Consider the following 14847-nt stretch of genomic DNA (forward strand, 5'->3'; position numbering starts at 1 on the left):
CAGATGTTTTTCGATAATTACGATTTTCATTCTTTTTATATATTTTCATTTGTTTTTCGTAGAAAAATGTTAGAATATTTTTTTTTGAGAAAAAAAATGTTAGAATATTATTTTATGTTTAAATACAACTAGAACTGACAAAAAAAAAATCGTAATCGCAACTACTTTTAAGGATTACACGAATAAAGACTTGTGCGTTTTATTTTTTTTGTTAGTGAAGAGTGTTATAAATAAATTTACAAAAGGCAATACTTTAAATAGATTTCTTATTTTATTGTTTTTCTGAAATTACGAGATACACCGTACACTTGGAGAGTTGGAGTTGCAATGTGAAGTTCTTTGTTGATGGCTAGATGTCGATTATCGACTTGGCTATCACAATCTTTGTTCAACGTATTCACGAACACTCTAGCGTCTGCTTGGCGATTTCTAGTCATTATTTGCATAGAAAAGACAGTCATTAAAGAAAATGATAATGTTTAATTGTGGTTTTGCACAACTGCACAAGCTTTAGACTTCTTCCTTTGTTTCTTTGAAAGTGAATTTTTATTTTATAATTTATTTTAAACTAATAATACAAACACATGTCCAATAATTTAATAATTTATTGAACTCGCTACTCAGAAAAAGCGCATGTCCACCATACATGTAGGATGAAACAGCTCGTGGGCTTCTGGATTTGTGAACCCACCATTATCTATCCCGACATATTTTCACCGTTCATATTGTTTCATGGGACACACATATGAATGTAGATGTGTAGAATGATCTGTTACTTTCTCTATTTCTGTTTTTTTGTTTTTGGTGTTGGTGGTTTCTACAATCCGCGTCATTAGTTCCGTTATTTGGGAATCATAAAAGTAATACAATTCTTATTTTTAATTACATATTAATATAGAACTCTTAATTATTCCATGATTCTATTTTAAGAATGAGTTCTCTAATTTTTTTTAAAATAATTTAAAATTACCTGAATTACTCTTCATAATAAGTGTTAAAAAAAGGGTTTTATATTCGGTCTTATCCGATTTTATATAAATTTAACATCTCATTCTTGGAATTGTGGGGAGAAGTAAAAGATGCAATTTTAGAATTCCACAGGAAGGAAGCGGTACAATACAACAAGAGATAATCGATGAGATACAGACCGCTGGCCAACAAAATAATACCCATCAAATCATATTATCTTGGACACTGCAACCTACACTTCCTAGAAGCAAGAACTACACTGGACTATTAGATACTGCCGGAGACAAATTGATCCCATTCCACCATTACTTGAGCAACATCCTTCAAGCTTGGACTGCTATTCGCTTCTTCCTCGTATACCTTTTGAATCTGGATGGAAGGGTGATGGCAGAAAAAGCTGTGGGCTAATCAAGTCTAACAGAGCTTAACCACCTCCCTGCGGGGATTATCCGTCCATGCAGCTTACAGCGAGACTGTAAGCACCCCACGCCAACTTGCACTGATATATTCCTCCCAGCCCTTTCTCTCTAGATGTATTATGGAACAAATAATTGTTTGATTCAGTCTTATAATTTTTTTAAATTTCAGATAAAAAATATATCTATAATTCAAAAAATCAGATTTTATATTTAGGAATCTTAAAAAGAATGTGATTATATTTATTAAAACTAATAATCATTGATAAAATATAATTTCTATTTAAGATTTGTAAGGTAATATAATTCTTAATTTTGATTTAGTCTTACAATTATTTTTGAATTTCGAATAGAAAATAAAGGATCGTAGGCGCTTCTAGAAATCGTTCGTTTAATTTTTCTAATTTTTTGAGAGAAAATAGATAAAATAGCTAAAAGATAGTAATCGTAAAAGAGATATAATTCTAAATAGATAACAAATAGGAATCTTAACAAAAATATAATAGTTAAAATTTGTGAAATTCTAAATAGTTAACAAATAGAAATCTTAAAAAAAAAAAAGAGAGATGATTCTAAATAATTAAAAAATAAACTCTATGAAAATGGATATATTTATCCAATTATAATTATAATTTCTCTATAAATTTTCTGTTTAATTTTTCTAATAGGTAAGTTAGCTAAAAAATAGTAACCGTAAAAGAGATATAATTCTAAGTAGTTACTCGCTCCGTCCCCATGAATGATATACATTGGGATTGGACTTATCGGACTGTAAAGCTAATACTCCAGAATCCTGAAAAAGAATCCTTAAAGTAATACAATTCTTTTTCTTATTCAGGATTCATAAAGGTAATACAATTTTTATTTTTAATTACATATTAATATAGAATTCTTAATTATTCCATGATTCTATTTAAGAATAAGTTCTCTAATTTTTTTAAAATAATTTAAAATTACCAGAATTATATTTAACAAAAATATAATAGTTAAAATCTATGAAATTCTAAGTAGTTAAGAAATAGGAATACTAAATGAAAATAGAGATAATTCTAAACAATTAAGAAATACGAATGTTAAAGAAAAATATAATAGCTAAAATCTATGAAATTGGATATATTTATCCAACTATAATTATAATTTTATCATAATGTAAATGATTCTTGATTAGTATTGCGTTTGGGGGGAGGGGAGAGCGGCTCAAATTAATTTTTATCTAAATAATAATAAATTTTCTATTAGTATTATGTTTGACGGAAAAGCGGCTAAAATAACTTTTTATCTAAATTATAATATACTTTTTTTATTAAAACAGACCATAGCTTAAAATAATTTTCATCCAATTATAATCTTTAACTTTATCATAATTATAATATTTTTTATTTGTATTGCGTTTGACGGTTGGGCGACTCAAACTAATATCTATATTATAATATTTTTGTTCTTAGTATTGTACCTGACAAGAGAATGGTTCAAACTAATTTTTATCTATATTATTATATATAATTTTATCATAATTATAATAATTATTGATTAATATTGTCTTTGATGGAAGGGCGGGTCAAACAATTTTTTTTATTGGTATTGTGTTTGATAGGAGGGCCACTTAAACAAATTTTTATATTAATTATACTATTTTTTATTAATGATATGTTTAACAGGAATATGACTCAAAATAAATTTTTTGCAATTATAATATTAATTCGAATCAAAATTTCTAAAAAAGATTCTTGATTAGTATTGTGTTTGAGGGGAGTGCGGCCCAAATTAATTTTTATCTTAATAATAATAAATTTTCTATTAGTATTATGTTTGATGGGAAAGCGGCTAAAATAATTTTTTATCTAAGTTATAATGTATATTTTTTTTATTAAAACGGAACCATGCTTAAAATAATTCTTATCCATAGTCTTTAACTTTTTTTTTAACGTAGGAACCCGCAGTCGCTACCCTTTGGGTGCGCACTGGGTAAACCCACGAGCTCATGTGATAGCCTGCAAACCACGTGAACCGAGGTAAACCCACGAGCTCATGTGATAGCCTACCCTTTGGGTGCGCACTGGGTAAACCCACGAGCTCATGTGATAGCCTGCATACCACGTGAACCAAGGTAAACCCACGAGCTCATGTGATAGCCTACCCTTTGGGTGCGCACTGGGTAAACCCACGAGCTCATGTGATAGCCTGCAAACCACGTGAACCGAGGTAAACCCACGAGCTCATGTGATAGCCTGCCCTTTGGGTGCGCACTGGGTAAACCCACGAGCTCATGTGATAGCCTGCATACCACGTGAACCAAGGTAAACCCACGAGCTCATGTGATAGCCTGCCCTTTGGGTGCGCACTGGGTAAACCCACGAGCTCATGTGATAGCCTGCATACCACGTGAACCAAGGTAAATCCACGAGCTCATGTGATAGCCTACCCTTTGGGTGCGCACTGGGTAAACCCACGAGCTCATGTGATAGCCTGCAAACCACGTGAACCAAGGTAAACCCACGAGCTCATGTGATAGCCTGCAAACCACGTGAACCAAGGTAAACCGCTTAAGCGACAGGCTCTGGCCCAGGAGGCATAATCACAAATATCGCTCCCGTCGGGAGTCGAACCTGTGACCAAGAGGATACAAGTCCCCTCTTTAACCAGCTGAACCAACCCTTGCGGGCACCAAATATAGTCTTTAACTTTATCATAATTATAATAAATTTTTATTAGTATTGTGTTTGACGGTAGGGCGACTCAAACTAATATCTATGTTATAATTTTTTGTTATTAGTATTGTGTTCGACAAGAACGCGACTCAAACTAATTTTTATCTATATTATTATATTTAATTTTATCATAATTATAATAATTATTTATTAATATTATCTTTGATGAGGGCGGTTCAAACATTTTTTTTTTATTAGTATTGTGTTTGACAGGAGAGCCACTTAAACAAATTTTATATTATTTATAATATTTTTTTTATTAATAATATGTTTAACGGGAACATGACTCAAAATAACTTTTATGCAATTATAATATTAATTTGTATCAAAATTTATCTTTGTTCACTAGTTTTAAACTAATAATACAAACACATGTCCAATAATTTAATAATTTATTGAACTCGCTACTCAGAAAAAGCGCATGTCCACCATACATGTAGGATGAAACAGCTCGTGGGCTTCTGGATTTGTGAACCCACCATTATCTATCCCGACATATTTTCACCGTTCATATTGTTTCATGGGACACACATATGAATGTAGATGTGTAGAATGATCTGTTACTTTCTCTATTTCTGTTTTTTTGTTTTTGGTGTTGGTGGTTTCTACAATCCGCGTCATTAGTTCCGTCAAGTTATCAACCTGTGTTTCGTGCTTTCTATAAGAAAATTAACATGTCAAGACTTCACCATCATGGAATATAACTACCAGAATATGCTTTATACTTATAAGAATTACTTCCTCCGTCCCAATGAATTGTATACAGTTTCCTTTTTGGGACGTCCCATCAATTGTATACATTCCAAAAATAATAAATTTTTATAATATAAAATATCATTACATCAACTACTTTCTTCCACTATCTCCATTCTATAATACTCCCTCCGTCCCTATTTATCTGTCCACTTTGGAAGTAAAAATTTGTCCCTATTTATCTGTCCATTTATACTTTCAAAACTAATTTAATGATAGTTTTTCAAATATATCTCCATAATTTCAATTTTCAAGACTTGACTTATTTAAAACTTGGTTGAATTCATGTTTTCAAGACATAAAGTAGTGGTATTCCACCATTTTCAAGATATTAATTAGAGGTGTTTAATGAAAAAGTTCATACAATCAATTATTCCTTGGTATGTGGGTTTTTTTACAAAATGGACAGATAAAAAGGGACGGAGGGAGTAATATAAACACTATTACACCCACTATTATCCTCCACTATCTCTCAAATTTATTATTAAATATAAATGAGTCCCACCACTATACCCACTTTTCATCCAACTTTACTCATTTCTTACACAGTTTCTTGGTCTCCGTGTCCCAGCCATTTGTATACAAATGACTGGGACGGAGGGAGTATCGATTTAACTGTCACAAGAAATTATGTTGACTCAATTTTTTAAGTTTATTAATTATAATATATTCTTTTTAATTAATATAATAAATTTTATATTATTATTATTATTATATTTTAGTATATCCAACTAATGTTATCATTCCGATGTTAAATTGACTATCTGATTAAGTGCTAAACAATATATGCATCGGTTAATTCTAATTTCCAATTTTTGTCGATGATTTTACGATACCATGTTTTATGCGTTTCAACTAGTGCTACTCCGCCCGGAGGTTACTTTGTAGAGAATGATGAATGTGACACAGTGACGGTGACTCCATCTATAAAGAAGTGGCTTCTTTGTTCACTTCATAAACATATCTGTTTTGCGTTGAATTTCACAATAACGAGAAGATTTATTTTAAAATGGTCCACTAGGTACATGATACATCACATCGATAAATTATATTCACACAATTGCATGCATGTGACCTGAAGATCCAGTAGATCGTTCCTGAACCAGACTATTACAAGTACATCGATATCCAAATACAACACGGAAGATTCTGCAGTTGCCGGGGATTCAAGTCACACCAGTGTCCCGAATTCCCCACACAGCTTACAAAAATACAAGGAAGATGCCAGTGGCTTGGTGATTCAGGTGCCCGTATTCCGGAGCTCACACAACCTAGAGACAAAATGAGCAAGCAGTATATGGGAAAGTAAGGGAGGGTGAGATATATCTACCCTTCTTTCTTCTGTGATAGCTTAGTATACATCTTCAACAATTTGTCTGATGTCTCTGTGCCACTGCTTCAAACAATTGAAAATAAATCCAAATATGTTAATGCTCTGTAGTCTATAGTATGTACCCGTACAAGCAAACACTAATGACGCTATGACAGTACAGAAGAATAACTAAGACCACATTTGCATTCTACGAATAACTAACAACACACTTGCATTCTACTTATATAATTCCACTGAGAAAGATCTTGACAGTCTTTGAGAACATAATGAACACGAGCCATGAAGTTCTGCCATACTACAGAACACGAGAAGCTATATTGGACATAAGCATAAGTACTGCCCAACTAGACTATCCGTTACTACAAATGGTCTTTACATGTTTGATGTCTTTGTCTGTCTAAGATAAAGTGAGAGGACATTATGCAAACCAATAACAGAAACAGAGATGACAAGTTATTTTGGGATTGAAACTAGTTGACAAGACCCCAAATTAATTCTAGTCTGTTTACACCTATCGGTCTAAGAAGACAGAAAATATTCTTCTCCTTTGGATTCAATTGTCTTGGTGGTAGATGTATAACTTAAGCACCAGCAAGGCAGCAACAGTAAAATACCAGACTTGGAAAACAGGGTACATCCAGTATATGGTTCACAGATACCCACATTGAGGCTTGAAGACAACTTTGTGAATCAAATAACCCAGAAGGTGTGATAAATAGAAAGATGTCCGGAAGGTAAAAATAATAAATTAACATATATATTCTCAGTATTAAGAAAAGAAGCATCAACATAAATAAAGTACACAGAGAATTAACTCACAGTACAAAATCATAAATTGGAACTCACATTTACTTTGTCTTCATTTTCTTCTTTCTAGAATTGCACTCATCGGCTCTGCTGCAGCTACTGCTGCTTGGAAGATTACAATCTCGTAAAGGATGATATGTTAATGAGGCTAACAGTTCCTTTGCAGCATGTAGCCTGCTGGTCTCATCTCTCTGTTGTCATACATATGCAACTATCATAATACTCTGTAACTGTAAGCCATTCCCATTGAACTTAACAAATGATGCAGTATTCATAAACTCTTACATGAGCCTTGTCAAACGTGGCTATTTGCTGTTTGCAAAGCTTAACCTCCATGTCGAGTGCACTGATTCGAGACTTAACATTAACAGTACATTGTTCAATTATCTGCTTTTGCCTACCACGAACAATCTCTGGTTGCCATACATTCAATGCCACTGATGCTTGTCTAAGAAAATCAAAGTATCAATTAGATTTCACCTTTTCAGTTTCTTAATACATACACTTTTATCTTCCAGCACTAAGAGCAAACATTCGTCTAAAGTGTAAATATCAAAAGCTCGGCCTAAGTTAAATTTTAGATAATGTTAAGGACACATCAGATTATCGAATACGTCATTGTAAAACCAAATAAACATTTATTTCTGAAATAGATGAGTGGATGTCATAGTTTAGTTCCTTCCTCGGTTACTCTGCACCGGTAAATCAATAGGATCGTTACTTAATTCATATATACTGATGTATATATGATTGATTAATAGGATCATTACTTAATTCATGAAATCTTACAAAGCTAAAATGCTGCTTCCAACATTTTATTTACATAGAGAAGCCATGTTTGTCTCAAAAATATAGAGATGGAGTCATTCCATAATTATTGACAAATAAGAACACCTAGAAAACATGTCAATTATGTTACACACAGGTAAAAAATTCAAGTAACAAGCCCTTTTTTCCTGAACTACTGAAATCTACGGAACCCATATAATATATTTGCTGTTCAGTAAGCTTAACTGACAAATACATTTTGGTAATAATGAGCATAAAAGATAAAACAGATAAATCACAAACATTATACTTACTTCACATTTCGTAAATTCGACAACTCCGAAGCAGCTGCCTTCAATCTCATAACCTCCTTCCCCAACAAACTCTCAAGTTCCGAAATCCTCCTCGAATGCTCAGCAATTCTACTTTCCATTCTAAGCACAGCACGCTTATGAGCCAAAACCTTCTTCTCTTTATCCCTCTTAAAACTAATCCAAATTCAACAAAAATCAAATCTCTATCAACCATATAACCAAATCATCAAAATCTGAACCTAATTCACAAATTTAAAAAAGCAAATAAAACAATGGTTTCACTTAAAAACCAAGAATTACCACAATTTATATAGGGATTTAGCGGAAGAATGTGGAACAGGATATTGTGGGAAATCAGATGCAAGAAAAGAAGACCAATAAGAGTCTTCGCTGGAGAGACGATTTAGGGTTCTGCAAGAGATGGAAAGACTGCAAAAGTCTCTGTAATTTAGAAGATTCGGAGTGTTTTCAAGAGCTCCGATCTCTAGTATTCTCCTCCATAGCTCGTCCGGCAGCACCGCCATGTCGTTTGTTCCCAAACTGGATGGCTTTCTACGAGGGTCAAATTCAATTCAGATTTTTTAAGATTGTTTTTATTCATAAAACTGGGTTGTATTTGACGTGGATTATAAAATTTCATGTTTTTTTTTAAATAACAAACGTGCCACTCCTTTTAAATACCATAATAATACACTATTTTTAAAAATAACGTTTTTCGTCTCTCACTTTATTTATTTATTACTAGTATTATTATTTATGTTAATAAGAAAAAGTTTAATAAGATGTACATAAGAGAAATTATCATTAAAATGAGCTCATACTAAATTATTTAAAATTGATATTTTATTATATGCCAAAAGTGCGGTAAAATTTCCTCATAAATACTCCTCAAATTAATTATATATATATATATATATATATATATATATATATTATCAATCACGTTAAAAATCAAGTTAGTACTTTTTTTAAAATATTTTATTTGTCACCATCTAATTCTATTATATTATAATTTGTAAAATTAATTTATAATTGTTAGCAGAAGGTTTTGATATTAGTTTTTAATATATATGTTGTTGATTGATCATAATTTACGTATATTTTTAACATACTAATTCGAGTTTAAATTTTATGAATTGGTGATTAAATTTTTAAATAATTTACGAAAATTCACATGAATTTCAAGTATCAATTAATTTTTTGATTTTCATCACTGTTTATATCAATCATGTCCATGTAATATAGATATTAATACAAAATAAAATTAATTACTCAAATAATATAAAAAATAATAATTAGAAAAACTTTTATAAATAATCACAAATTAATATTTTAAATTAATGATGCTCATTTCACCACTCAAATACAAGATATTAAAGATGATATCTCAATTCTAACTTTATTTTATACCACCATTAAAACCAAACTATGGTTCAAAACGAGGAGAGGAGTAACGGAGAACTTGCTGCTACCCGTCCCCCGATAGAGAATGCGCTAATGACATGGAGCTTTTTTTTCCCTATGCTGAATATGGGCAAGTATGATATAAATTTAATTCACGCGTAGATTTGTGCCACATCCCATATATGATATTATTAAATATAATTCATTTATTATATTTAACATTAGAATTATTTTGTAACACACAACTATAACTTTACTACAATTACGTGGGACATAAACTTTTTATATTTATTTGATATGTATGTATATATTTTTTTCCGAAAATGACATGTACGTATTTTTAGGTGTACATATTATATATTTTTTATAAAATTTCGAGAAAAATTTACTAATATTCTGATCGATGATTTAAAATATAATCTCATATGTGAGATCGCGGCAGGACGGTTGAAGTAAATATATATGCAATGAGATTGAGAAATAAAAAATATATATGCAGTGAAACTGATAAATAAAATCCTGGCTCTTAACCCGTCTTATTTTGAATCATAAACCAAACAGCTCCGGTGACATCTGCCAACGACTAGACGTGCATTGTCTCTTCACTCTCTCGCCGACTCAATAATAAATCGCGCGATCTTCGTTGACTTTGAATATCAATGTACCATAGTCAATTGCAATGTAATTTACGGGAGACCAGACTTTACTCGTACATGCAAATTTCTGGTGATTCTAGATTTGTAGCTTCAAGCCTTCGACACGTTTTGACCGATCATGCGCATTAGTGCATACTCCACTGTTTAATACTCGTTCTATCTATTCATTTCTTTATGTTATTTTTTGGCACGCTAATTTCATAATATATTTTTCAAATTTTTTTTCTGAATAAAAATTTGATATTTAAATTTTTATTCAAAAAAAAGTAAATTTTAGAAAAAAAAATTACAACTATATTTTATAAGAGTCTCAAAATACGTGTAGTGAACGTAAACAACCACGAAGGACGGAGGGAGTAAGGTCGTAAGAACTGCAATTTAAGATGTACCTTCTATATGAAAAATGTGAAGATGCATGTTCAAGTACATAGAGACAACTCTTTAATTACAGGGTGATCACAGAAATTTACGTTGATTATATAGGTCGTGCCTGGCGTGCTACGGTGCTAGTGTTCAGTTAAAGAGTAAGAGCATCTCCAAGGGTTTGAGAACTGTTAGCTAAAAATCTTATGTGTCATCCTATGTGTTATTTAGTTCGCCCTTTTAGATAATATGTAAAAAAAGTTGCATTCCAACCATCACCTTTTAGCAAAAAAATTATAGATAACAAAGTATCATTCAATAAATTTATTGATCCAAAAATGCTATTAAGTATAATTTTAGCTTATAGTAATTATAGATAACATCATTGGAGTGAAAACCTTTACTGTTAGCAAAAAATTTGTATAATCCATTTAGATAAGCATTATAGCTAATGAGTTTAGATATTACCCTTGGAGATGCTCTAACAAAACATTGGATAAAAAACAGTTATTCAGCATTTTTAGAAAAACAAAATATAACTATTCTCAGATATAAATTATGGATGTCAGTTCTCTTCTAGTAATAATTTATACTGTACACCAAGAAAAGACAAGTGTGAAAGACTGCCACGACGAATCAAGGAGACTCAGCCGATTTAATTTTTTTGGTGACTAATTTTATTTATAGGCCGTGTGTGGAAGTTAGCGGTTTGGGAAAAAATTAAAGGTTTGGGGTGAGTTAGAGGTTTGACCATTTCAATCCGCTAATAACAGTGTTTGATAGTTAGCGGATTGAAATAGAAATTTGGACTCAAAAAGATAATTTTCAAAAAACTACTTTGAGGAACTTTTTGTATTAGCGGTTTTGGTATGTGTCATAAAAGCTAATGAAACAGCTATTTACCAAACAGTTTTACACCAAACCACTAATCCAACCCGCTAGTCAAAACATCTATTTCAACCAGCTAGTCAAAATTTCTAATTCAATCCGCTAACAGCTAACCGCTAACCGCTAATCTCCAAACAGGACCATAGTGTTAACAAAGTATCCGATTTACCTTCTTACAGAGATTTTAACTAAAAACTATTGAGAAGTTGCTCTAGTAACCTGTCAAATTTTGAAAAGTACTGCATTTAAGAGTTTTTCAGGCACGTTTGATAATAACATTCTCACGTTTGATTTCTGAACCATGCACAAAACACATTTTCTTTTTCCTGTATTTTTGTTAGGTGTCTGGGGTACGTAATATTTCTTCTCGTTTCTATTATAACCGAATATGTTACATTTGAAATAGAATTTCGACAGTTAATAGATAGAAAATTATGATAGAGCAGTAGCTGTTAAAGGTTATTACCCGATTTTTTTTACCAAATTATGTGTCAAATTTTGATTTGCATTTACACCAATAATAATGAGACCTCTGCATATACATCAATCACTCAATCACAATTTTCTACTTGTCTCCCACATCATTTGGTAAAAAAATTTTGGAAATATTTTTGGGGTATCGTTGTTTTTTAAAACTACCCTCTCACCTTTGTTTTTTTTTCTTTTGACGAATATGACTTATAACCTTACAAATGAGTATATGTTCTGAGATATTCTCGGTTGAGCCAGGGTCATGACCTGGGACGGACAAAGGATAAGCTCTTAACCTTTGAGCTATCTAACCGTGCTCCCCTCTCACCTTTGTTACTTACATTTATTATTAATCATCTCATTATATATACTATCCAAAACCAAACATAACAGAGATATTTTATCAAATAGTTCAAAATATATTGCGAAAATTGTTCTCTTACTTACTGTATTTCTTCTGTCCCATTCAATTTTATATCTCCCCTTTTCACTGCTCGACATACACTTTAATAAACATACAAAGTATATAGTTACATATTTTACTTTTAAAATTTTGTTTTTTGGGAAAAAAATTTAAAAAGAAAAATTTTAAAAACATATTTTTATTCAGAAAAAAATCTTAAAAATAAGTTATATTGGACTATGCTTTGCAGTGACATTAAACTGTATATCACGTCTCATTTCCTCGCTATATACAATTAAAGAGGAAAGAGGGAGCAGTAACCGGTGCCGGACCCGAGGATAACATTTATCCTGTCCAAACATTTCAGGAATTCTTTTTCTTTTCTGTTCGGGGATAATTGAGTGGATGAAATGATACAAGTAAAATTAATATAAAAATTTAGAAATACGAGTAAAATTGGAGAAAGGAGATGATTGAGAGTAAAATTATTATGACAAATTAATATGATATAATGCATTAAAGTTCAATCTTTTTTTTTTTGGACTGAGCACTAAAGTTCAATCTAAAAAAGCAAAACCAACAGCTTATAAATAAGCCAAGAAATATTAAAGGTGACTTCTGGCCAACAAATATATTAAAGGTAACTTGGTTTACCCTTCAGGAATTTAAATATCAGTACTCGATTTTCTTATTTATTGACCACCGAAATTTCATTTAGACCCTGATCTATGACTATTGACCACTGACCGATGAGTGAGACCCGTTCAATGTATTCTAATTTCCACAAGCCGCATTTTAATTATTATCCTTATTTGCCCAACCCTTCACAAGTCTCTTTTTACACTGAGCTGTGTACAGTAGCCCTTTTCATTACATCTTCCCATGGGAGTACTTTCTTTTCCTATTTCCATATGAAAATATTCCCATATATAACCACAACTCAAATACAATAATATGTACAATTCTTTTATTTCTCTCTAGTTTCTTGTAAATCAATACTTACAATGGAAGATGCCGAAGTTCCTGAGTTTTTCATCTGTCCTATTTCTCTCCAGATCATGAAAGATCCTGTTATTGCCATAACAGGAATAACTTACGATCGATCCAGCATCGAAAAATGGCTGAGCCACGGACATGATGCGATTTGTCCCGTCTCCAAGCAGCCCCTCCCAAGAAACTCTACCTTAACACCGAATCGTATTCTTTCCAAGCTCATCCAGACATGGCACACCACTAATTCAAAGCCTACTATTGATCATCATGTTCCGGACCCGGATGACTACATGATCACCAAGCCTTATATAACCACCCTCCTCGCAAACCTTTCAAACCCAGATTTATTCATGAAATCACTTACAAATCTAGAAGTTGTCGCAGCCATGGCCAAAGAAAATTATGTTTATGGAAAGCTTTTGGTGGAAGCTGGTGTGGCCAAGGCTATGGTAAGTTTTGTTATAACTTGTTACAAGAATAGTAAAACTCATGGGCTTCTACTAGCGCTATATATTCTTTTGCTTATCTACAAGATTTCACCTAGCAAAACAAGGGAATATATACTTCTCGCAAAAACGGATGAAATTATTGATTCACTGATATGGGCTTTAGGTATTAGCTCATGTGATCATACAACTACCAAAGCCATAAGAAACCATGCAATGATATTGCTCAAGATTTTCGTCGAAAACACAAGCTCCAACTTGCAAGAAAAATTAAAACCAGATTTTTTCAAGACTATTGTCAATGCTTTAAGTAAAACCAGTTTGATGACACAACACGGGACGAAGGCGGCTTTGCATATAATGTTCGGCGCTTGTACAGTGGGTAAGAACCGGATAATGATGGTAGAAGCCGGGGCTGTTTTCGTCATCATCGAACTCGAGTTGAGTGGATTAGTTCGTGAGAAAAGAACAAGTGAGTTGAGTATGCAAGTTTTGTTCAATTTGTGTCGCAGTGCTGATGGTAGGGCTGAGCTCTTAAGGCATGCAGCTGGAATCGCGGTGGTGACGAAGAGGATGATGAAGGTTTCTCCGATGCTAGACGAGGCTGCGGTTTCTATAATTTCATTGATCTCGAAGTTTTCAGGAACTGATTGGGTGGTTAATGAGATGTTGAGAGTGGGAACAGTTTCAAGGCTTTGCATGGTGTTGCAGAGTAATTGTGATTCTGGTTTGAAGGAAAAAGCTATGGAAATTCTCAGGAGACACACTCATGTTTGGAAAGATTCACCTTGTGCAGATCATTTGCTTCTAACAATGTATACTAAATAAAGTTGTAAATGTAAATTTACAATCGATGACTCATATATATGTGAAGTTAACCCTGAAATTCAAATAAATACTCAGGTAATTCTTCACTAATTCGGCCATCATGCTGGTTTATCGTTTCATCATCTGTCACAATAATATCCTGCTTGCTTGTGTCAAAGAGATTTTCAATTATTATAATCAAAATTTTCTTTTCTCAAATAAAATATAAAATAATATATTTTTACTCATAAATGTTCTTTTAAAAACAATTAATAGCATCTTTTAGGTGCATGATATACTCCGAATCATCACTGTGAGTCTGTGAATAAGACCGAATTATCACTGGGG

The 14847-nt window shown here is 32.2% G+C and overlaps 2 protein-coding genes across 3 annotated transcripts; one reads left to right on the forward strand and one right to left on the reverse strand.

Annotated features, from left to right (window-relative positions):
• Positions 1-5825: 5825 nt before the first annotated feature.
• LOC108225155 (F-box protein SKIP24) lies at positions 5826-8661 on the reverse strand. Of its 2 annotated transcripts, none has more exons than XM_017399973.2 (5): positions 8369-8661; positions 8069-8242; positions 7272-7434; positions 7026-7177; positions 5826-6239 (listed from the first exon to the last, which is right to left on the reverse strand). In XM_017399973.2, exons 1-4 carry the CDS (start codon positions 8590-8592, stop codon positions 7028-7030), a joined length of 711 nt encoding a protein of 236 aa, XP_017255462.1. In that variant the 5' UTR covers positions 8593-8661; the 3' UTR covers positions 5826-6239; positions 7026-7027. The 2 variants fall into 2 exon arrangements, with proteins under 2 accessions (XP_017255462.1, XP_063936548.1); XM_064080478.1 differs by having other exon boundaries at positions 5826-6242; positions 8369-8658.
• A 4424-nt stretch (positions 8662-13085) lies between these two features.
• LOC108226262 (E3 ubiquitin-protein ligase PUB24) lies at positions 13086-14610 on the forward strand. Its single transcript, XM_017401208.2, has one exon. It carries the CDS (start codon positions 13258-13260, stop codon positions 14518-14520), a length of 1263 nt encoding a protein of 420 aa, XP_017256697.1. The 5' UTR covers positions 13086-13257; the 3' UTR covers positions 14521-14610.
• The last annotated feature ends 237 nt before the right edge of the window (positions 14611-14847 follow it).

Source organism: Daucus carota, chromosome 6, assembly GCF_001625215.2.
Source record: "Daucus carota subsp. sativus chromosome 6, DH1 v3.0, whole genome shotgun sequence".
NCBI lineage: Eukaryota > Viridiplantae > Streptophyta > Magnoliopsida > Apiales > Apiaceae > Daucus > Daucus carota.

Bases quoted from the DNA above. Each gene is read 5' to 3' on its own strand.
- LOC108225155 (XM_017399973.2), bottom strand. From the start codon at position 8,592: ATGGCGGTGCTGCCGGACGAGCTATGGAGGAGAATACTAGAGATCGGA. The intron at 7,435-8,068 runs GTAAGTATAATG...TGATTTTCTTAG, and splicing joins TCGAATTTACGAAATGTGAA to ACAAGCATCAGTGGCATTGA. The intron at 7,178-7,271 runs GTAAGAGTTTAT...GTATGACAACAG, and splicing joins CCACGTTTGACAAGGCTCAT to AGAGATGAGACCAGCAGGCT.
- LOC108226262 (XM_017401208.2), top strand. From the start codon at position 13,258: ATGGAAGATGCCGAAGTTCCTGAGTTTTTCATCTGTCCTATTTCTCTC.